The 22,399-nt window shown below is 40.9% G+C and overlaps 1 protein-coding gene across 1 annotated transcript in view; it reads left to right on the top strand.

The window, feature by feature from the left end:
• The window catches only part of LOC120060652 (adenosine deaminase-like), a 38,131-nt gene extending 16,916 nt beyond the window's left edge, over window positions 1-21,215 (top strand). Inside the window, exons 2-11 of the mRNA XM_039010040.1 lie at window positions 6,740-6,801; window positions 7,120-7,242; window positions 9,520-9,663; window positions 9,930-10,045; window positions 11,060-11,184; window positions 12,515-12,586; window positions 18,245-18,346; window positions 19,259-19,326; window positions 19,485-19,614; window positions 19,773-21,215. Of these exons, the coding sequence (XP_038865968.1) occupies window positions 6,740-6,801; window positions 7,120-7,242; window positions 9,520-9,663; window positions 9,930-10,045; window positions 11,060-11,184; window positions 12,515-12,586; window positions 18,245-18,346; window positions 19,259-19,326; window positions 19,485-19,614; window positions 19,773-19,877 (1,047 nt within the window). The 3' untranslated portion in view covers window positions 19,878-21,215. The remainder of the gene's footprint in view (window positions 1-6,739; window positions 6,802-7,119; window positions 7,243-9,519; window positions 9,664-9,929; window positions 10,046-11,059; window positions 11,185-12,514; window positions 12,587-18,244; window positions 18,347-19,258; window positions 19,327-19,484; window positions 19,615-19,772) is intronic.
• The last annotated feature ends 1,184 nt before the right edge of the window (window positions 21,216-22,399 follow it).

The following is a 22,399-nucleotide window of genomic DNA, read 5'->3' as shown; positions in this document are numbered from 1 at the left end:
CTTCATGAAATGGGTTTCCATGGGCGAGCAGCCACACAAGCCTAAGATCACCATGCTCAATGCCAAGCGTCGGCTGGAGTTGTGTAAAGCTCACCGCCATTGGACTCTGGAGCAGTGGAAACACGTTCTCTGGAGTGATAAATCACGCTTCACCATCTGGCAGTCCGACGGACGAATCTGGGTTTGGCAGATGCCAGGAGAATGCTACCTGCCTGCATGCATAGTGCCAAATGTAAAGTTAGGTGGAGGAGTAATAATGGTCTAGGACTGTTTTTCATGGTTCAGGCTAGGCCCCTTAGTTCCAGTGAAGGGACATTTTAACGCTACAGCATACAATGATATTCTAGACGATTCTGTGCTTCCAACCCCATCGAACACCTTTGGGATGATTTGGAACGCCGACTGTGAGCCAGGTCTAATCGACCAACATCAGTGCCCGATCTCACTAATACACTTGTGGTGTTATAGCAGCAAAGGGGGGACCAACTGCATATTAATGCCCATGACTTTGGAATGAGCTGTTCGATGAGCAGGTGTCCACATACTTTTGGTGATTGTAGTGTATAAACATCTTCAAATGGTCGCCAACACACATAGCTGTTTCCAAGTGTTCAGTATGGGCCTCAACATCATGTTCTGACCAGACAGTACTATAGCGGGCAGAACCAAACCAATATGGGGCCATTCATAGCCGACCGCTCAGAAGGTGAGGGCATACCAGCCAACCGTTTCAACATGGTCCTTCTAGAAGGATTTAGCTACCAACAGTTTTTTACATGGTCCTTCATCCCGCCAGATTTAGTGACCAACAGTTTTTCACAGTATACCATTATTAGATATAGGTAGAACAACTCCAATGTGTGTGTGTGTATAGACACCCTGTATGTCCATTTTATTATGTTACACTGACTGTGTAAGGAGGTAGACCGTAAGAAAGGGGCAGGACAATGACTTGACACATTCACTCTTTCTCTTATCTACCATAGGTCAACTATCCATGTGAGATAAACATATACTGTGCATTACATAACATGTTGTGTTGTTTAATGAGTCTTGATTGTGTATTCTGTTACTGCCATGCCCGCCTGTTACACAAGCTAACAAAATAAAGTTGTTAAAGACATTTTCTTTCAGTTCCTGTATCTATGTAAGCGGCAAGAACACAGATTATAAATAACTATCTTTTCCATTGCATGTACAATTGAGGCCAAATAAATTGTCACCCTTGCACTTTTCCTAAATAATTCCTGAACATTGCACTCCAAAACACCTTGATAATCTGCTGAGTTCATGATATCCTGCACACATTCAAGGCCTCCAGTGACAGAGGCAGCAATGTGACCCAACAGCCACAGAGTTTCTAAAACCAGGCGCAAGATTTCCAGAAATGCTTGCGAAGCAGATGAGGCCGGGGTTTGGGGTTTGAGAAGTGAAACATTCTTCCTTAAGTTGTTCATTTTATCTAAATCTAAAAAGGCACAACCTAGATTGGAGCCAATGTTTTAAGTAGTTGAACATGTTATTACTTCAACCTTGTGAAAGTGTTTTAGTGAAAACAACTTTTATATTGAAAGAGTGCCTTTGATTTGACGGCCTGCACATGCGCAGTTTGGCGTGAGACGACCGTTTGACTGATGACATGTTTCTGCGCGTGAGCTTAGCTAGCCAACTTCGCCAGGATATCGCCTAGCGTGATCGGGGATAACTATAGGCAGAAACTGCTTCTCCAATCTTCATAATGTACTCTCTTTGAAACAGCATTATCAAACCTCCCCATGTTTGATTGTAGGGAGAGTGTATGAATGGCTCATTTGGTCATTGGTAAACATAGGAAGACCCCACTGCTGAAGAAGACAAAAGATAGCCTGATTGTACTTCTCAAAAACCCACTCAAACAAGCCTAAATCCCGGGGGAAATGTTCTCTGGACCAGTGAAACAAAAGTTGAGCTTTTTGGCAATACAGATCAGCGCTGTGTTTACTGACAACCAGATTTAGCATTCAATGAAAATAACACCCTCCCTACAATCAAATGGGGGAGGTTTTCTAATGCTGTGGGGGTTGATTTTTCTGCCTCTGGTACTGGAATCCTTAAATGTGTAAGGCATCATGAAATCAGCAGATTATCAGGTGTTTTGGAGACCAATGTTCAACCCAGTGTCCAAAAACTGGGTCTCCGTTGAAGGTTGTGGGTCTTCCAGCAGGACAACGACCCCAAACACACATAAAAAAACCACCCATGAATGGTTCAAGAAGATGTTCTGAGGTGGCCCGATCTGAATCACATCCATAACCTATGGCGAGATCTGAAAACATCAGTTGGTGGAGGTCACCCTTCAAACATTGAAGAATTAGAGAAGTTTGCTGCTTAAAAGTGGGCCAAATTGCCAGTTGAAAGATGCAGCAAAGTGCAAGGGAGACAATATATATGGCCACAACTGTATGTCCCTGTTGATATTGCTCATGGTTAATAAAGTAGGAAAGCACAGAAGAATAGCCCATGAGGAAATAAGTTGTTACTACAATGCCAGAAGATGACCTCACCTGTAAATGACTTAAACAGCTGTCTTAAACCTGATCTGTCTATGTAGCCTAGAGTGGATTGATGCTCTGACATCATTGCCCATGTTGTTGAGATAGAGAAGCTCTCTGCTTGAAAGTCTCTGTGAGATTGTTTGCCTCCCAGCCTTGATAGACCTGTAATGGGCCTAAACAACAGAGACAGGAGTATATCTGTACTCTTAATTCACTAATGTTATTTCGACACTGTCTTCTTCAACACTGTAATGTATAACTCATTCTTCAAATTATACACATTACACATTATCTAAGCACATATTCACTCATCCTTTTGTCTGTTTCTTTGTCTCATAGGCATGTACACGTACACAGGCACATGCTCAGACGCATGGAGGAGTGTATTGAATAGAGATGCTGTAACAGTCATGGGAGACTTACATGTTGTCAGTGTGAAAAGTGGTTGTTGTCAACCTTATTATAGGAACCTCTATACAGCTGAGGAGCACATTGGTGGTAAATAACCGCATTATACTCAGTCTTGCATTTAAGCCACTCTAGTGCTGGAAATTGAATAATACATGTGTATTGACTGATAGGTTTCAGGTTTCAAGCCTAACACAAAACCTAATGGCTCTGTGAGACAAGATTACAGCTGTTGCTGTAAATTCATGAAGGCCTTTTGGTGTACTCTGACGTAGTTTTACTAGGGTGTGTAGTACACTGTGAACTCTACCTAGTCAAAGCGTGTTCAGACAGGCTACATTTTTTCAAAGAATGTAAATCAAACTCATTCCATGGATGGCCTAGTGTCTGTGGGTTTTTCCTTTTAATTAAGACCTAGACAACCAGGTGAGGGAAGTTCTTAATAATTAGTGACCTTAATTCATCGATCAAGTACAAGGGAGGAGCGAAAACCCGCAGACACTCGGCCCTCCGTGGAAAGAGTTTGTCACATGATTGAAATGTTTCACAGGAACTGATTATTTCCCTATATTCCATAAGGTGACATCAAGAGAAAAATGCCTGTTGTGTTCAACTAGTTAGGATTTAGCCTGCAGACTGTAGGCCAATACTGTGCCAAAGGTAACCCTGTTGGAGACACATTTTTATTTACAGTGCATTCGAAAAGTATTCAAACCCCTTGACCGTTTCCACATTTTGTTACGTTACAGCCTTATTCTGAAATGGATTAAATATTGTTTTCCCCTCATCGATTTACAAACAATACCCCATAATGACAAAGCAAAAACAGTTTATTTTTTATTTTTTGCAAATGCATTAAAAAAATGGAAATATCACATTTACATAAGTAAATTTACTCAGTACTTTGTTGAAGCACCTTTGGCAGCGACTACAGCGTTGAGTCTTCTTGGGTATGACGCTACAGGCTTGGCACATCTGTATTTTGGGTATTTCTCCCATTCTTCTCTGCAGATCCTCTCAAGATCTGTCAGGTTGGATGGGGAGCGTCACTTGCCAGCTATTTTCAGGTCTCTCCAGAGATGTTTGATCAGGTTCAAGTGCGGGCTCTGGCAGGGCCACTCAAGGACATTCGGAGACTTGTCCCAAAGCCACTCCTGCATTGCCTTGGCTGTGTGTTTAGGGTTGTTGTCCTGTTGGAAGGTGAACCATCGCTCTGGAGCAGGTTTTCACCAAGGATTTCTCTGTACTTTGTTCCATTCATCTTTCCCTCTATCCTGACTTGTCTCCCAGTCCCTGCTGCTGAAAAACATCCCCACAGCATGATGCTGCCACCATCATGCTTCACCATAGGGAAGGTGCCAGGTTTCCTCCAGGCGTGACACTTGGCATTCAGGCCAAAGAGTTCAATCTTTGTTCCATCAGACCAGAGAATCTTGTTTATCATGGTCTGAGAGTCCTTTAGGTTCCTTTTGTCAATCTCCAAGCTGGCTGTCATGTGCCTTTTACTGAGGAGTGGCTTCCGTCTGGCCACTCTACCATAAAGGGCTGCTTTCTGGAGTGCTGCATAGATGGTTGTCCTTCTGGAAGGTTCTCCCATCGCCACAGAGGAATTCTGGAGCTCTGTCAGAGAGACCATCGGGTTCTTGGTCACCTCGCTGACCAAGGCCCTTCTCTCCTGATTTCTCAGTTTGGCCGGGCGGACAGCTCTAGGAAGAGTCTTGGTGGTTCCAAACTTCTTCCATTTAAGAATGATGAAGGCCACTGTGTTCTTGGGGACCTTCAATGCTGCAAAAATGTTTTGGTACCCTGTCTTGGAGCTCTACGAACCAATCCTTGAACCTCATGGTTTGGTTTTTGCTGTTACATGCACTGTCAACTGTGGGATCTCATATAGACAGGTGTGTTTCTTTCAAAATAATGTCCAATCAATTAATTGACCACAGGTGGACTCCAATCAAATTGTAGAAACATCTCAAGGATGATCAATGTATCGTTACTTTACTTTCATTAATCTGATGACTGATATTTATCTAATCAACTAACTATGTTTAATTGTTACCCAATTTTAATTAATAGTGTAATTAACTCATTAGGAATTTGGGGCACCACGAGAGTGGCTAACATAGATATATAATTACCTAGATGACCCACCCTAGTCCCACCCCGACCTAACCAACATAGAGAATAACAGGCTCTCTATGGTCAGGGCGTGACACCCTCTTCCTCGCCATCTCTTCTTTAACAAGCATCAATGTTGTTGTCATTCCGCTATGGACCTGTTATCAGCATATTAAGTCCCCAATCAATAACCGGTGCGGAGTGTGTATGTTTATCCTGTGTTCCCATTTAATTAGCTAGTAAATAAATAATTAAAGCAATTTGTGTAGTACTGAATCATAAGTAAGCCTCAGGTTTTTGCAGATGCCAGGAGGCCACGACTGTTCAGAATGATGATATGATACAAGGTTATGATTAATAAGTTGACTGTTTATAGATGTGATGGGTAAAGACCTTTTTAGAGTTTAATTCGGGAGTTTAATGGTAACTCTTTAAAGAACCGCTCTCGTGGTGCCCCAGATCCCAGATCCTAATGAGTTAATTGTTACATGATTAATTTAAAATTGGGTAACAATTAAACATAGTTAATTAGATAAATAACAGTCTTCAGATTGTGTCGTGCCTTTAACATCATAGGGCCTACAGTGATTTTCGCACTGTTGATTACATACATTAAATTATACTGCAAAGTAGACTACCTTCACAATTCTTATGGAAAATTAGTATTTCAAGGCGTTGGTTTCCTGTCATACCATTGTTAGTGGCCGGGATCATACCATAATTATCACACTCACACTCATACTAAACTCAATATGTAATAACCGTAATTGTATTCCCTTCAAGAGCCAACCTGTCAGACACATACAGGTGTAGGACCTTAATTTGACCAGTATTGTCATAACAAAATAGTACTGCAGCAACAGGATTTTAACATTTAGTCCATACGTACTTTCCGCCAACGTAATGTTGCTTGATCAGTGGTTAGGCTATTAACTAGCCAAAATGTAAGCTACATGAACAGTGCAATACTGTAAAAATAACCATTTGTTAGTGCGGGTTTTCAGTAAATCCTATGGTGCAGGGAAAATTCCCAGCAATAACAGAGTGATCAAATTAAGATCCTACACCTGTAAACTGTAAGATGATAAATATGGCTTAGAACTTTTCAAGGTTCTTTCCTGTTGCTCTTCTTGGAAGAGTTGTTATTTCTTAGGAATACATTACCTATATTTTCAATCTCATCTCATCCAGTATGTGCCTCAGACGGTCAAAAGGTAACAAAATCGATACATTATATACCTTCCCTTTACAATCGAATCCTCTGGTCATGTTTTATTAGTTGTAACTGAGGGTTGGGGTGACCACAGTCAATCTGCCCTGTAGTCCGCTGGTGTAGAGTAGCTGGGCAAGATTTAGCACTTTCATCTGTCAGCTCTGATGGAATAAGGGCCGAGCACTCAGTTGCTCTTCTTTGAACCTTCTCTGGCATCCCTGGCCTTTTCACCGACTGCAACAACTACGGTGCCCAAATTGCACACCGCATTCGTTATAGATGTGGTCCAGCCAACACATTGCATTGAACCACATCACACAACAACACATACTCTCTCATTTGCCAATGTTTAGTCTATTGATTTGTTTGAGTTCATCCTGATTGTCTGTACTTCAATTCAGGCTAAATTACTCTATAGGTCATTAGGTTAAAGTACATTACATTTTGAATTGTGTCTCGTCTTCAGATTGAGCTGCATGTGCATCTTGATGGCGCTCTCCGAGTGGAGACCATCCTAGACGTTGCCAAGTAAGTTTATAAACCTGTTGAATTCTTTGTATTTTGTTTAAATAGTGTGCTTTATAACAGGTTTTGCAAGTTCTCTTTAAACATTAACTGTCAATTACCTTTGGTAAAAGGGTTATTAGATGGTTTATTAGGTTCAGGTGACACATTGTTCTTTCAGTATCTGCGTTTGGAACACGTAGGCCTATTTATGGGGCTATTTTTTAACTAGCAATTTCCTTTAAGTCATTATATAATTAATTGAAATTAACATTGAGCAGCTGTAGCTACCTATTGCTGCTTGTACTTTTAAAGTCCTCTGTTTCTGTATGTCTGTCCCAGGCGACGTGGGATCACCCTGCCTGCAAGCACAGTGGAGGACATGAGACAAATCTGTGTAATACACCAGCCTGCCACCCTCACAGAGTTCCTTGGCAAGTTCGCAGAGTACATGCACGTTATTGCGTAAGTACCCTGAACATGAAGATGGCTGAGATAATGAGATGCTGACTACTGCACTAATCCCCTGAGCTTTTGGTTTCATACTGTAATTATCACCGGGAGAAGTTGTCTCAAGATGTCAAACTCAAAAGCAGTGGTGGAAAAAGTACCCAATTGTCATACTTGAGAAAAAGTAAAGATACCATAATGGAAAATGACTCAAGTAAAAGTGAAAGTTAACCAGTAAAATACTTCTTGAGTACAAGTCTAAAAGTATTTGGTTTTAAATATACTTAAGTATCAAAAGTAAATGTAATTGCTAAAATATACTTAAGTATCAAAATAATTTTAAATCCCTTATATTTAGCCAATCTAAAGGCACTGTTTTCTTGTTTTAAAATGTATGGATAGCCAGACGCCCAATCCAACACTGAGACATAATTTACAAACAAATTATTTGTGTTTAGTGAGTCAGTAGGGATGACCAGAGATGTTCTCTTGATAATTGCATGAATTTGACCATTTTCCTGTTCTACTAAGCATTCAAAATGTAACGAGTACTTTAATAGTTTTCTTAAGGAATGTAGTAAAGTAAAAGTAATCAAAAAATAGTACAGTAAAGTACAGATACCCCAAACTACTTAAGTAGTACTTTAAAGTGTTTTTACTTAAGTACTTTATGTGTTACAGCACAAGATGGCATCAAGGTGCTATACTACCAATTTGTGTCATGTTCAGTTTACAGGAGGTTGTGCTCCACCAAGCTCTTTAATCAGCTTTATTATTGCAGATGGCTCTTAGATGGAGATGAAAGTTCAATCTGTAGAGAGCCATGACAGGGAGATGACATGTACTGTTACCTCCCTGTTTTATTTCAACAAGAATCATAACTGCTGTACAGTGTGTTAGGAGTCAGGAATTTAAATGTATTTGCATGACACGCAATGCAATCAACAAGCTTTTAAAGAACACGTGATCACCTAATTTGTTAAATTACGGCTAAAATATGAAAGTGAGGGGGAGCTTTGTATTGGAACTGTCATTTGTAATGATTGTGAATTGCGTGAGTTAAATAGCAACCCAATTTGAGGTACCTTCACTTTAAGACCAGCGCTTGATAGGTCTTCTTCCTGGTTAGTGAGTGAATGTAACGCGGACAGAGACAGTATTATGCAATGTTTCCTCTGGTGGCCAGACTAGGGGGTCAGTTAGTTGAAATGCAGATCATGCAGCACAGAGGAGCACGTCATGATGCGAGCAGGTGTCTCTTTGGCAAACAACTGAACTCAGACAGAGTCAAGGTTGTTATGTATTCCATTCCCATTACAACACTACCTTATATTTAACCCAAAATCTACAGTACCAACATATTTCACATTTTGGCCCCCAGATGGTACTTTTGAAAAAATCCTAGTGAAAATCTAAACTCAAATCTCACCCACTGCTTAGACTATATGGTGTTTTTTAATGGGTAACGTGATGTTTCAATTCTCTGCCAGGCTAACCAAGAAAGAACAGAAAGAACAATGGTTTGTAGTCGTAGCCTCTAGCCAGTACAGAGCAGCTGCTAGCTAGCAGTTATGCTGAATAAAGCATTCTTTATGAAGTCCTTCGCTTGAAAACCTTGTTGTTGCGTCTGGTGCGACCTCTTACACGACAACAACAATATATATAACGGAATGATATGCACTCAAAATCCAATGAAATTACTACTATTACAAATGACTATAATATTCTATTATCCCCTATGTCATTCTTCAAATACTGTACACAGGCTGATCTTATGTCCTTTATCGTCATTACAGGGATAATGATAATTACAGGGATAATGATAGTCATTTTCTCCTCCAGATAGTCAGTCCTAATTGGCAGTAGCAGTTAATTGCTCAGTGTAAATTCAAGTGCAGTTCAGAGGTCACGTGGAGTGTTGGTTTATCGGCTTGCTATGCTCTGACTCTGTGACAGTAATAGTCCTCCTGCTGTGGTGTGCTGAGGATGTACGATCAGATTACCCTTCTGCCATTCAGAGACACACTACTACCCTGTATTAACCCTGCAGGCAAAGAGGGAAAAGACGCAAAGAATAGTTGGCTGTTCCTAGAACATTTCCTTTGTTTTATGTGTGTCCTAAATCAAGTTGTTTTACAAATGTATTTGTATCTGGATGAGCATAATTTGAGGAAATCCCCCAAAAATGTAGGGCCTTTGTGGCTGACTAATAATTTGCATTACCTGCCATCGTTGAGTAAATATTCATGTTGTTTCTCTTGGTCATCCACTGATTTTGAATTACCTTTCCAGTGGCGACAGAGAGGCGATCAAGAGGATAGCTTATGAGTTTGTGGAGGACAAAGCCAAAGAAGGGGTCATCTACGTTGAAGTCAGATACAGCCCACACTTGCTGGCTAACACTAACGTAGAACCCATTCCATGGAACCAAAAAGAGTAAGTGGATGATATTATATTTTTCTGAGTTGGTAAGGTAGCTGACAGAAAAGTGTGAATTTGAAACATACTGCATTAGTGATTGTCACACTTTAATATATGGACATGTGCAATACAGTACTTCATTGAGTTCCTTGTGCTCTCCAACGGCAGAGTTTTTTGTATTGTTCATATCATTTGTAGGTATCTGTTCTTGTTCTTAGAGCTCAAAACGTATAACATTAAACATAGAAATACATTCTTGATTTCACTCTCTCTTCTCCCAGAGGTGACCTGAGCCCAGATGAGGTGGTTCACTTGGTGAACCAGGGACTGGCCGAGGGAGAGAAGGCATACAAAATCAAAGCCAGGTCCATTCTGTGCTGCATGCGCCACATGCCAAGTAATGCCCTCACTGTCCTGTTCATGCTCCTGCCCTGTCTGTCTGGCACAACTCATCCCCTCCTCATTGTCTGTAGTTTTGTCTGTGATCCTTATCACACTGTAGAAGGTTGCAAGCCAAAAATCTCACATTTAAAAACACTTCCTGTTGTGGTCATTTTCTGACTGTCTCTCGTTTCATTCCATCGCCACTCAATTGTGTTGATCTATACTTGACGATGGTGTGAAACTGTGCGCATTATTTATTTTTCTCCTTGGCTAATGTTACCATTTGCTGACCCAATGCTGACAGTAAAAAGGGGCTCTTGTTTGTGTATTGTATCACTGAATGAACAATTGCAAGTCTCATCTCCTATGTTACAGTACAGAATGGAGCTAGCATTGTCTCCCATACAAGAGATCCCCTTTCAGGGTTTCCCAAACTCGGTCCTCAGGACCCCAAGGGGTGCCGTTTTGGTTTTGGCCCTAACACTACACAGCTGATTCAAAAGATCAAAGCTTGCTGATTAGTTTATTATTTGAATTGGCTGTGTAGTGTTAGGGCAAAAACCAAAACGTACATCACTAGGGGTCCAGAGGACCGAGTTTGGGAAACGCTGCAGGTATTAGTTAAGTCATTTGGATTGATGTAAATTTCTGACTTACCAGAGCTTAGTATCTGTCTTTGTAATTACATGTAACGAAATGTCAGTGGCTATTTTAGGCAGACATTCCAGTGAACAGTGCTCTGTAGTCAGTTTTGGGGATTTTGATTCTGCTTTTAAGTTTTTAACTGGACAATTTGACCTTTTCAACTATTACTTTTAGCTTTTGCTGAAATGCTTGGCATGATACATTGGCATCTCTCATTCGTGGACTGCAGCAGACCATTTAGATAACCATTAGGTCATAAATCTAGCATGAAAACATTTCAGAAACATCCCCACAAATCAAACATTGTGCGTTTTTTTAAATCAAATCTGTTTGACCTTACTGGGTTGCTACTGCCAATAAACGTGTGTGTTGCGTTGCACAGGCTGGTCCATGGATGTGGTGGAGTTGTGTAAGAAGTATAAGAAGAACGGAGTGGTGGCTATTGATCTGGCAGGAGACGAGTCACTCAACTGTGAGGCCTACCCAGGACACAGGATGGCCTATGAGGTAACTGCCTAACTTTGAACCCCTCATATCCAATTCATACTGTATGTGCTCTAGTCAACTGTTTTATCATTGTCATGCAAGCATGCATGGTTAACGGAAATGCTAAAGGTCTAGAGTTGTCTTTAGCACATAGCGTGCAGGATATGAGGCTAACCACTGTCCTACTATCATGCAGCAAACCATGCTAAGTTTTATGGCTTAAAGGTGAGAGATCAAACTCCAACTTGCTCAAAACTTAAAGGAGTGGGAGCATAGAGCAAAGGTATGCTGAAAACACAAAAAACTCTTCACATTTGACACTGTTGGCCTGTTGCAGAACCGCAGACATTTAAGTCCTGCAATTGGTTGATTTATTTTATAACGGGCCAATTATTTGCACCTTTCTTATCATTATAATGAATGGAGTTACTCTGTAGTAGAACCCATTCAGTACATAGAGACCTGAAGGTCACTTTAGAGACACATTTGATGGAGAGATCATTCTTGTGAGCCATTTCTTGAAACAAAAAACTTTCTTAAGAATCACAAATTACTTCAGCAATAAAACTATTCGTGCTGTGGTAAAGTGAACCAACTTTAGAAATACTATAAATTGGTAATAAATGTAGTAATAACAAGCTGACCAAAAGTTGGCATACGTCATTTCAACAAGCATTTAGTTCGTACTGCTTGCATAGATCTATTTTCCATGTTTGTGTTGAATATAAATACAAGACCGTTAAATCATTCCCTCACGACAATATCTGGAAACACTGTGGTAAGGTTGACCAGAGGCTGGAGTGATACATTTGGACATGCCAGGGCAAAATACTAGGGGCTGGTATCTCAGAACCAGATTAAGCCTCGTCCTGGACTAAATGGCACTTTCAATGGAGAATCTCCATTGAATATAAGCATGCCTTTTAGACCAGGAATAGGCTCCGTCTGCATTCTGGGCAACTGGCCTTAAGAGAGTATTAAAAGGGAGCACTGCACTAATACAGACTGTTAACATAACTGAACAAGCTCTTGATATATTTTTTAGACGCGATGCTGGGGTTTGTCAAAATCAGACATTTCTCAAATGTTGTTGGTGAGATGTAGTCCTTTTCAGTCTAGCCCTTGGCAAAAAAATAAATAATAACTCCCTACTCGTGACAGCAGCACAAGCTCTTGGAATCTCTGAGGTCTTGGAATAATGTTGTGACTGTAGGTCATCCATGTATAATTACATAGTTTCAAGACAATGAAAAGTATTTCAGTCGGAACTAACTGCATTGCTAATGTAAAACCCAGATAGTTCTCTGGTTAACTTGGTGTTGATGCCTTTCATGATTGACCTTGTTGACAGGAAGCAGCGAGATGTGGGATCCACAGAACAGTCCATGCAGGAGAGGTGGGCCCTGCCTCTGTGGTGAAAGAGGTGAGCTTTTCTTTCCTCTATAGTCTTTGGGGAACACTAAATATATCCATTTTAAATGATATGTCTAATGGCTGTTCAGCTTGACCCAAGACTTCCTCTACTTCTCAACACACAGCAGCATTATTATGTTATAAGTGATTGCATTGTGAAAACATATCCCCTCCCCTTTTATAACAACTTAAATATGTATTTCAGATAGAAACAACTAAACAACTCAGTACACACAGCAAACTATCCAATTTCATGTCTCCCGGAAATTCTTCGCTAGCCTATGTGACTTCCTTTCTATGGAAGCCATCTTTTAAAATGTTGCAACCAAAGACAGCATATTACCAGGTATAGGGTGAACTCGTTTGAATTCAATCACTTTTTGACAGTACCCCTTTTGATTTGAACGAAGCCTTCCATACCTATTTGCCCATTGTAGACGTGCTCAGAAAGTGACTTTTTTTCTTAAAGGGTTACTTCGGAATTTTGGCAATGAGGCCCTTTATCTACTTCCCCAGAGTCAGGTGATTTTGTGGATACCATTCTTATGTCTCTGTGTCCAGAATGAAGGAAGTTGGAGGTAGTTTTGCAAGGCAATGCTAACTAACATTAGCGCAATGATTGGAAGTCTATGGGTATTTAAAAGCTTAGAAACAGGGTGGTAAAACTGTTTTTACAAAAAGTATTATTTATTTATTTTTATAAAAATGTGACCCGTTTCAATAAGCTAGGCTTATGTTGCACGTCACTACTGCACAGGAGAGACATTTGAAGTTTTATTTATTTATTTGATCAAAATGTGTTTTTTGGGGGCAGAAATCCCTTGTGGAACATGTTAACTTTCATGTGCCTTAATAACAAACTTGTATGCAATCTGTAAATACAAATATAATTGTAAAATTATGAGCCTAGTTGGTTTAGCCACAGAAAAATACAGGAACCTTCCCTCTAGCCATGATTGTCTGAAATAATGGATGGGCTGGACTTGCCAAGAGAAGTTCGGATTGGTCTGCCCTGTAGCATGCTTCTGTCTATAACATGAGCTGCTCAGTAAACAATTAAGGAACATGCACCTGTGGAACGGTCGCTAAGACACTAACAGCTTACAGACGGTAGGCAATTAAGGTCACAGTTATGAAAACTTAGGACACTAAAGAGGCCTTTCTACTGACTCTGAAAAACACCAAAAGAAAGATGCTCAGGGTCCCTGCTCATCTGCGTGAATGTGCCTTAGGCATGCTGTAAGGAGGCATGAGGACTGCAGATGTGGCCAGGGAAATAAATTGCAATGTCAGTACTGTGAGACGCCTAAGACAGCGCTACAGGGAGACAAGATGGACAGCTGATCGTTCTCGCAGTGGCAGACCACGTGTAACAACACCTGCACAGGATCGGTACATCCGAACATCACACCTGCGGGACAGGTACAGGATGGCAACAACAACTGCCTGAGTTACACCAGGAATGCACAATCCCTCCATCAGTGCTCAGACTGTCCGCAATAGGCTGAGAGAGGCTGGACTTGTAGGCCTGTTGGGAGGCTGGAGAGGCTGGCCTTGTAGGCCTGTTGTAAGGCAGGTCCTCACCAGACATCACCGGCAACAACGTCACCTATGGGCACAAACCCACCGTCGCTGGACCAGACAGGACTGGCAAAAAGTGCTCTTCACTGACGAGTCACGGTTTTGTCTCACCAGGGGTGATGTCGGATTCGCATTTATCGTCGAAGGAATAAGCGTTACACCGAGGCCTGTACTCTGGAGCGGGATTGATTTGGAGGTGGAGGGTCCGTCATGGTCTGGGGCGGTGTGTCACAGCATCATCGGACTGAGCTTGTTGTCATTGCAGACAATCTCAACGCTGTCCGTTACAGGGAAGACATCCTCCTCCCTCATGTGGTACCCTTCCTGCAGGCTCATCCTGACATGACTCTCCAGCATGACAATGCCACCAGCCATACTGCTTGTCCTGCGAGTGATTTCCTGCAAGACAGGAATGTCAGTGTTCTGCCATGGCCAGCAAAGAGCCCGGATCTCAATCCCATTGAGCACGTCTGGGACCTGTTGGATCGGAGGGTGAGGGCTAGGGCCATTCCCCCCCAGAAATGTCCGGGAACTTGCAGGTGCCTTGGTGTAAGAGTGGGGTAACATCTCACAGCAAGAACTGGCAAATCTGGTGCAGTCCATGAGGAGAAGATGCACAGCGGTACTTAATACAGCTGGTGGCCACACCAGATACTGACTGTTACTTTTGATTTTGACCCCCCCCTTTGTTCAGGGACACATTATTCCATTTCTGTTAGTCACATGTCTGTGGAACTTTTTCAGTTTATGTCTCAGTTGTTGAATCCTGTTATGATCATACAAATATTTACACATGTTAAGTTTGCTGAAAATAAGCGCAGTTGACCGTGAGAGGACATTTCTTTTTTTTCTGAGTTTATATTGCCAATTTTAATATGGTACGTAATATCCACTGTCCTTGATTCTAACAAAGATTATTCAACCCCAAAATCTGCTAAGGAGCAGGTTTGATCCAAACTCTCTGATCTCACAAAATATAATACTTTTCTTGCCTCACACCCAAGCTAACTGGCTTAAGTTGGCTAGCTTGCTAGCTAACACTACTTCCAGACACAAACAAGAGAATACATCTTCCCTCTCCATTCTACTCATCTAGCAGAGCTGGTTAGGCTTTTGTCATGTTTATTTGAAACGTTGGTGACTAACTGTGCTGCTGGCAATAATTTTAATTACGTTATTTCCCTAATGTTTACTGACGCCGGCTATATTCAACCGGCAATAGCCAGAGCGAATTTACCAAGTACCCCATTTAACAATGTCCATACTCAAATTACTTCACAAATAGTACGGCTAGTGCGATTACGCTGATAGAACTCTAACATCAATACACTGGTGTATTGGGCTAATGATTCTTCTTCTGCCAGCTCACAATTACATCCCTGAATTCTCTAAGATTGGTAGAAGGCCATGCGCTTCTATTAGTGTTTTTATGGCTTTGCTAGTGTCCCTCTTCTATGAATTTATTTTCCGCTCCTCTCTCCTCAGGGTTTTAATATATGCCAGTCTTTTTCTGAGACTATCTCCCAGATCCTGTAGACAGTCATATAATGCTTTAACCTGATCTCTAACAAGTTATCCATTAAGAGACCACTCTTGAAACTACAGTACGTACTTCTACAAATGGATTGTTTAAGATGCATCTCAATATATTCCCAGTATTACTAATCGATTAATCACACGTTTTTTTCTCATTCATGTTTTTTTTCATATCTTCACAGAATCAATATATTATAACATAGGAAATCTAGTTAGGAAGTCTAGTTTCCATCCGGCCCACACAGGTTTGGATGGTCATTCGCCCCCCAAGGTTATAGCTATACATCCGGTACACACAGATTTGGATACTCACGTTCTTTTTATCATAACCAGCTCCCACAGGTTTGGATGCCATTGTTTATTGGTCTTAATTGGTCATACTTATCCTAGTCATCATCCGATACACACAGATTTGGATGTTAACGTCAGATGGCAGTCCCCTCTGAACTCCGTTTTCTCAACAACAAAAAATAAAAAAATGTTTCTAAGAAATGTCAGTCTCGCCCTAATTATCTGTCTCTGTTCAGAACACCGTAACCACCCGCTTGACACCCTCCTTCAGATCCTAGGCAGGCCCCGTGCACGGTTAAAACCAGGTCCTCAGGAGCAGTCAGCAGATGGAGTTTGATGTCCCATCTGGGTCGTCAAATATTGTGGTGGACTATTCTAATCAAGTGAGAGAGACTTTGTCATTTCTTCAAACAGTAATCTTTATTCAATATTGATTTAATTATTGCAATAATGAAGCTGTCGACTCAACAGCCTTGACTGAGAGCCTACCCTTTACAGACCATGCTGTTCCTTATATACCTCGTACCAAGATTGCTCAGTCATAGCTGGTTCAACACCCCCCCCCTCCCCGTATAGATTGGGGGCACCATAAGCCACTGGGTTCATCCTGTTGTCATCTGCCTCTGGTGCTGTCTCCCAGATGCCAGGATAATTAGGAATACTGAGGCCTTATGTTCCTCCAGGCTCTCTCTCTCGGTGACACCCACCACATCTGATCTATGGAATGCCAGCTGTAGGTTTAATATCACCAAGCCATCAGCCCAGGCTCCATAAATACTCTTCTCAGTTAACTAAGGAGAGAGACAGAGAACCTTACTCTATTAAATAAAACAACCATTTGGTGCATAAATATAACAATCTTGTAATCCTGCTTCCACAGCATTCAGGACAAAAAGTGAATTGCTTTGCCACATTCTTTGCAGTTTTACTTTAGTGCCTTGTTGCAAACGGGATGCATGTTGGAATATGTCTTATTCTGTACAGGCTTCCTTCTTTTCACTCTGTCAATTATGTTAGTATTGTGGAGTAACTACAATGTTGTTGATCCATCTTCAGTGTTCGCCTATCACAGCCATTAAACTCTGTTTTAAAGTCACCATTGGCCTCATGGTGAAATCCCTGAGTGGTTTCCTTCCTCTCCGACAACGGTGTTAGGAAGGACGTCTGTATCTTTGTAGTGACTGGGTGTATTGATAAACCATTCAAAGTGTAATTAATAACTTCACCATGCTCAAAGGGATATTCAATGTCTGCTTATTTGTTTTACCCATCTACCAATAGGTGTCCTTCTTTGTAAGGCATTGGAAATCTTCCCTGGTCTTTGTGGTTGAATTTATGTTTTAAATGCAATGCTCGTCTGAGGGACCTTACAGATAATTGTGTGTGTGGGGTACAGAGATGAGTTAGTCATTCAAAAATCATGTTAAACACTATTATTGCACACAGTGCATCCATGCAAATTTTTTCTCCTGAACTTATTTACTGTAGGCTTGCCATTACAAAGGGGTTGAATACTTATTGGCTCAAGACATTTCAGCTTTTCATTTTAAATACATTTGTAAAAATTTTGAAAAACATAATTCCACTTTGACATTATTGGGTTTTGTGTGTAGGTCAATGACAAAAAAAAAATACAATTTTAATCAATTTTAAATTTAGGCTGTAACACAACCAAATGTGGAACAAGTCAAGGGGTTTGACTCCTTTCTGAAGGCACTGTATCAAACTCAATCATTTATCTTTTCCAGTGATGAAGACATGGATGTCTCCTAGTATGGTGGGGTATGCAAAATGGGTCAACTTTAAGCACTTCTATGTTTTTGAAATTCAGGTCCAAAAAGTCACTTTCTGACCACTTCTTCCATGGGCAAAGGTTTTGTTTAAATCAAAAGGGATGCTGTCAAAAAGTGATTGAATTCATATGGATTTACCCAATAGCCAGTAGTTCTGTTAACGTGTAAATGAAAATATTTTTACCTTAACCTTTGTGCATAGCCGCGGAAAGTAGGGGTGGTGAGGGTTCTGCAGCACCCATTGATAAATCACAATGAAAAAATAAATATAGAAAAATAATTATAGAAAAAATTATAATAATCACAATTTGGGCACTAGGTCTTTATTACTCCCGTATGAGCGGAGAAAAATATACTTGAGAGCAGAGCGGGGAGAAAAGTACCCCTCCCCAGCCCAAAACATCTAACATGATTTTTCTGCCATGCCTTTGAACTGCTTGGTGACCCATATCGGATGTCTTCTTCAGGCTGTGGAGGTCCTGAAAGCAGAGAGAGTAGGACATGGATACAACACACTGAAGGATCAAGTGTTGTACAAACAGCTCCTGGAGCAGAACATGCATTTTGAGGTAAGAATGTGCACGTTACTTTTCACATGTAATGAAAGTTACATTGAGCTTTGTAGACCCAGTATATTACATGATGTATCACTCACTATACCGCATAAAACAAGCCAAACACACTGTGTACAAAACATTAGAAACACCTTCCTAATATTGAGTTGCACCCCCTTTTGCCTCAATTCGTCAGGGCATGGACTCTACAAGGTGTTGAAAGTGTTCCGTAGGTATGCTGGCCCATGTTGACTCCGATGCTTCCCACAGTTGTCAAGATGTCCTTTGGGTGGTGGACCATTGTTGATACACACGGGAAACTGTTGAGCATGACAAACCCAGCAGTGTTGCAGTTCTTGACACTCAAACCGGTGCGCCTGACACTTACTACCATACCCCGTTCAAAGGCACTTAAATCTTTTGTCTTGCCCATTCACCCTCTGAATGGCACACATACACAATTCATGTCTCAATTTTCTCAAGGCTTAAAAATCCTTCTTTAAACTGTCTCATCTACACTGATTGAAGTGGATTAACAAGTGACATCAATAAGGGATCATAGCTTTCACCTGGATTCACTTGCTCAGTCTGTCATGGAAAGAGTAGTCATGTTCCTAATGTTTTGTACACTCAGTGTATATCCTACCATGTAGGCCTGTATGGCAAGCTAGTGCACAGGGACCTCTGGTGGTCACGGAGAGACATCACACATATCATCCGCTAGCCGTACATCTGACTACGTCCCGATTCACCACTCCTTATTTTGAAGTGTGCACTTCTACACTTTCTGGCATGGATTTGACAATGGTGGAAACTTACACCAATTGTATGTTGTTTTTTTTAACCAATGAGTGGGAGTGTGCAAGGGCACACTTCTGGAAAAGGTTGGCGACTATAGGTACATGAAGGAATGCTGTGTGATTTCAGGTGTGTCCCATATCCAGCAGACTGACTGGAGCCTGTCATCCAGACTTCACCGAGCATCCTGTCATCACGTAAACTGTCTTTCACTCCCTATATTATTTGAATGATACTTCTTTGGATCAAGTTTTCACCAATTCATGAAGATCGCAGTACAGGCTCAGCTTGTTTCATTTTCATTAAGGTTTACTTCATCGCCTCGGAATGACGTGTGTGTGTGTGGTGTGTGTAGATTCAGGAAGGATAAGGCCAACTACTCCCTGAACACAGATGACCCTTTGATTTTCAACTCCACCCTGCAATTAGACTACAGCACTGCCCAGGAGTACATGGGCTTCACTGAGGAGGAATTCAAGAGACTGGTACAAAGCACATTTTAACTCTTATTCCAATTTGGCATTGTGGTTTAATACCGTGAAATACTATCTACCACTGTTGATAATACCATGTATGTAAAATACTACAGTATACTCACCTTTGGATGGTTGAATGTTTCTCTCTCACTCACCTTGTTTTCCAGAACATAAACTCCGCTAACTCCAGCTTCTTGCCTGAGAAGGAGAAGAAGGATCTTGTTAACGAGTTGTATGAAGCCTATGGGATGGTGGAGGACACTGTCTTTTGAAATGAAGCACTGATCAGATCCGCTTAAATGGCAACACAACAAACCAGGAACCAACCACTTTAAACTCTTACTTCCCCACTGGCCACTCTGGAATGTCTATGCTCCTATGTGTACATACATTGAACCAGCAATATGTTATTGTACTGTTGTACATAGCTTAAACGCTCTCATTGCAATGAAAAAAAACTGTTAATCAGTATTCCATCTAACTGTGGATCCCACTGATAAAGCAGTTGTTTAGCCTACTGTGGAATTGGTGCAGAAATATAAATATGGTCTTAAATGATTTATTTCAACCTGATGGTAAACAGTTCAATCTGTTTGGTCTTCCTCAAAGTGAAACAGCCCTCATCAAACAACAAGCACTTTATATGCCTCAGTCAATTCTCAAAGTACTTATTGTATCCTTTAGAAAATCATATATCATTAATTGAATGTAATAGATGTGTACTATCCATTTATGCTTAAAGGTAAGCACTTTTCATCTACTGGTGGTAAAGGAAAGCTATTGTGTACTATATATCAGTTGTGCCTAGGTCAAGTGAGAGAGGCCTATAGACCGTTCGAATCACCATGCCCACGACTTACTTTAAAAAATGTGGGGATGCATCAGGTTTACCAGCTCTATACCAAATCTTTTCTAAACATTTAATGTTGTTGTAGTTAGTTCGCCACCCAGTGGTCAACTATATCTACTAGCCATCTCGTTGTAAGACCGCCTACTAAAGTGGTTTTACAGTTTTAAGAATAACTTGTGTAATATGTTTTTCTCTGACTTTATAGCGTAACACATTTTATATATTTTTGCATTTTACTAATTTGAAAGTAATTCAATGTATTATACATCTCTAATGTGGAGGACAATGACGTTGAAATACGAGCAATGTCTACAATGAAACACTTTTGCATCAAATGGTCTTCTCATTCATGAAACGTATCAGAATAAAACTACAACATGGACATCACCTCACTATACACAATGTAGTTCAAATGTAAAACCACATTTCATGGCAACCTCCGTATTGAATCTCTTACTGGAAATGCACACATATGGAGAATCAGCAGGACCCAGGCACTTGGATAGCTTCCTAATGAGTAACACTTCACTAAAACGTGCTTCTTCTCCTTTATCGAATAAAGACTTACTGTAAATGGAAGTTCAGGTGCTCCTTCCTATTGGCCGAAATGTAAACATTGGCTTCCTGTGACCATTCCAATGCACACAAAGCTGTTTATGGTCATAATTATAAGTGCAAATATTAAACTTCCACCAGTCATGTGTTTCTTTGAAGGGGCTAACGCCATTGTTAAAAAAAAAAAAAAAAGAGTGGAACCCCGTAAATATACACTAAACAAAAATATAAACGCAACATGTAAAGTGTTGTTCCCATGTTTCATGAGCTGATATAAAAGAACCCAGAAATGTTCCATAATTAAAAAATCTCTGCACAAATGTGTTTACATCCCTCTTACTGAGCCTTTTTCCTTTGCCAAGATAATCCCTCCACCTGACAGGTGTGGCATATCAAGAAGCTGATTAAACAGCATGCTCATAACACTGGTGCACCTTGTGCTGGGGACAATAAAAGGGCACTCAAATTTTGTTTTTGTGTTTTGAGGGAGTGTGCAATTGGAATGCTGACTGCAGGAATATCCACCAGAGCTGTTGCAAGATAATAGAATTTCCATTTCCCTTCGATAAACTGCCACGAACGTTGTTTTAGAGAACTTGGCAGTACGTCCAACCAGCCTCACAACCTCAGACAGTGTATGGCGTTGTGTAGTCAAGTGGTTTGCTGATGTCAACATTGTGAACAGAGTGCCCCATGGTGGCGGTGGGGTTATGGTGTGGGCAGGCATAAGCTACAGACAATGAACACCATTGCATTTGATCAATATCAATGGAAATGCACAGAAATACCGTGATGAGATCCTGGGGCCCATTGTCGTTCAATTCATCTACTGCCATCACCTCATGTTTCAGCATGATAATGTACTGCCCCATGTCGCAAGGATCTGTACACAATTCCTGGAAGCTGAAAATGTCCCAGTTTTTCCATGGCCTGCATACCCCCCCAGACATTTCACCCATGGGGCATGTTTGGGATGCTGTGGATCGACGTGTACGACAGCATGTTCCAGCTCCCTCCAATATCAAGCAACTTTGCACAGACATTGTAGAGTGGGACAACATTCCACAAGCCACAATCTACAGCCTGATCAACTCTATGTGAAGGAGATGTGTTGCGCTGCATGAGGAAAATGGTGGTCACACCAGATACTGACTGGTTTTCTGATCCACGCCCCTACCATTTTTTTTTAAGGTATCTGTCACAAACAAATGCATTTCTGTATTCCCAGTCGTGAAATCCATAGATTAGGGCCTAATGACTACTTAAATTGACTGATTTCCTTATATGAACTGTAACTCATTAAAGTCTTCAATTGTTGTTTATATTTTTGTTCAGTATAATTAGCATAATACAAAAGTCCCCATAAAAATCTGTAAATTTAAGAGAGAT

This window comes from Salvelinus namaycush, chromosome 16 (genome assembly GCF_016432855.1).
Source record: "Salvelinus namaycush isolate Seneca chromosome 16, SaNama_1.0, whole genome shotgun sequence".
In the NCBI taxonomy this organism is placed as follows: domain Eukaryota; kingdom Metazoa; phylum Chordata; class Actinopteri; order Salmoniformes; family Salmonidae; genus Salvelinus; species Salvelinus namaycush.
The sequence above is the reverse complement of the archived record's forward strand: the minus strand, read 5'-3'. Positions and strand labels throughout refer to the sequence as shown.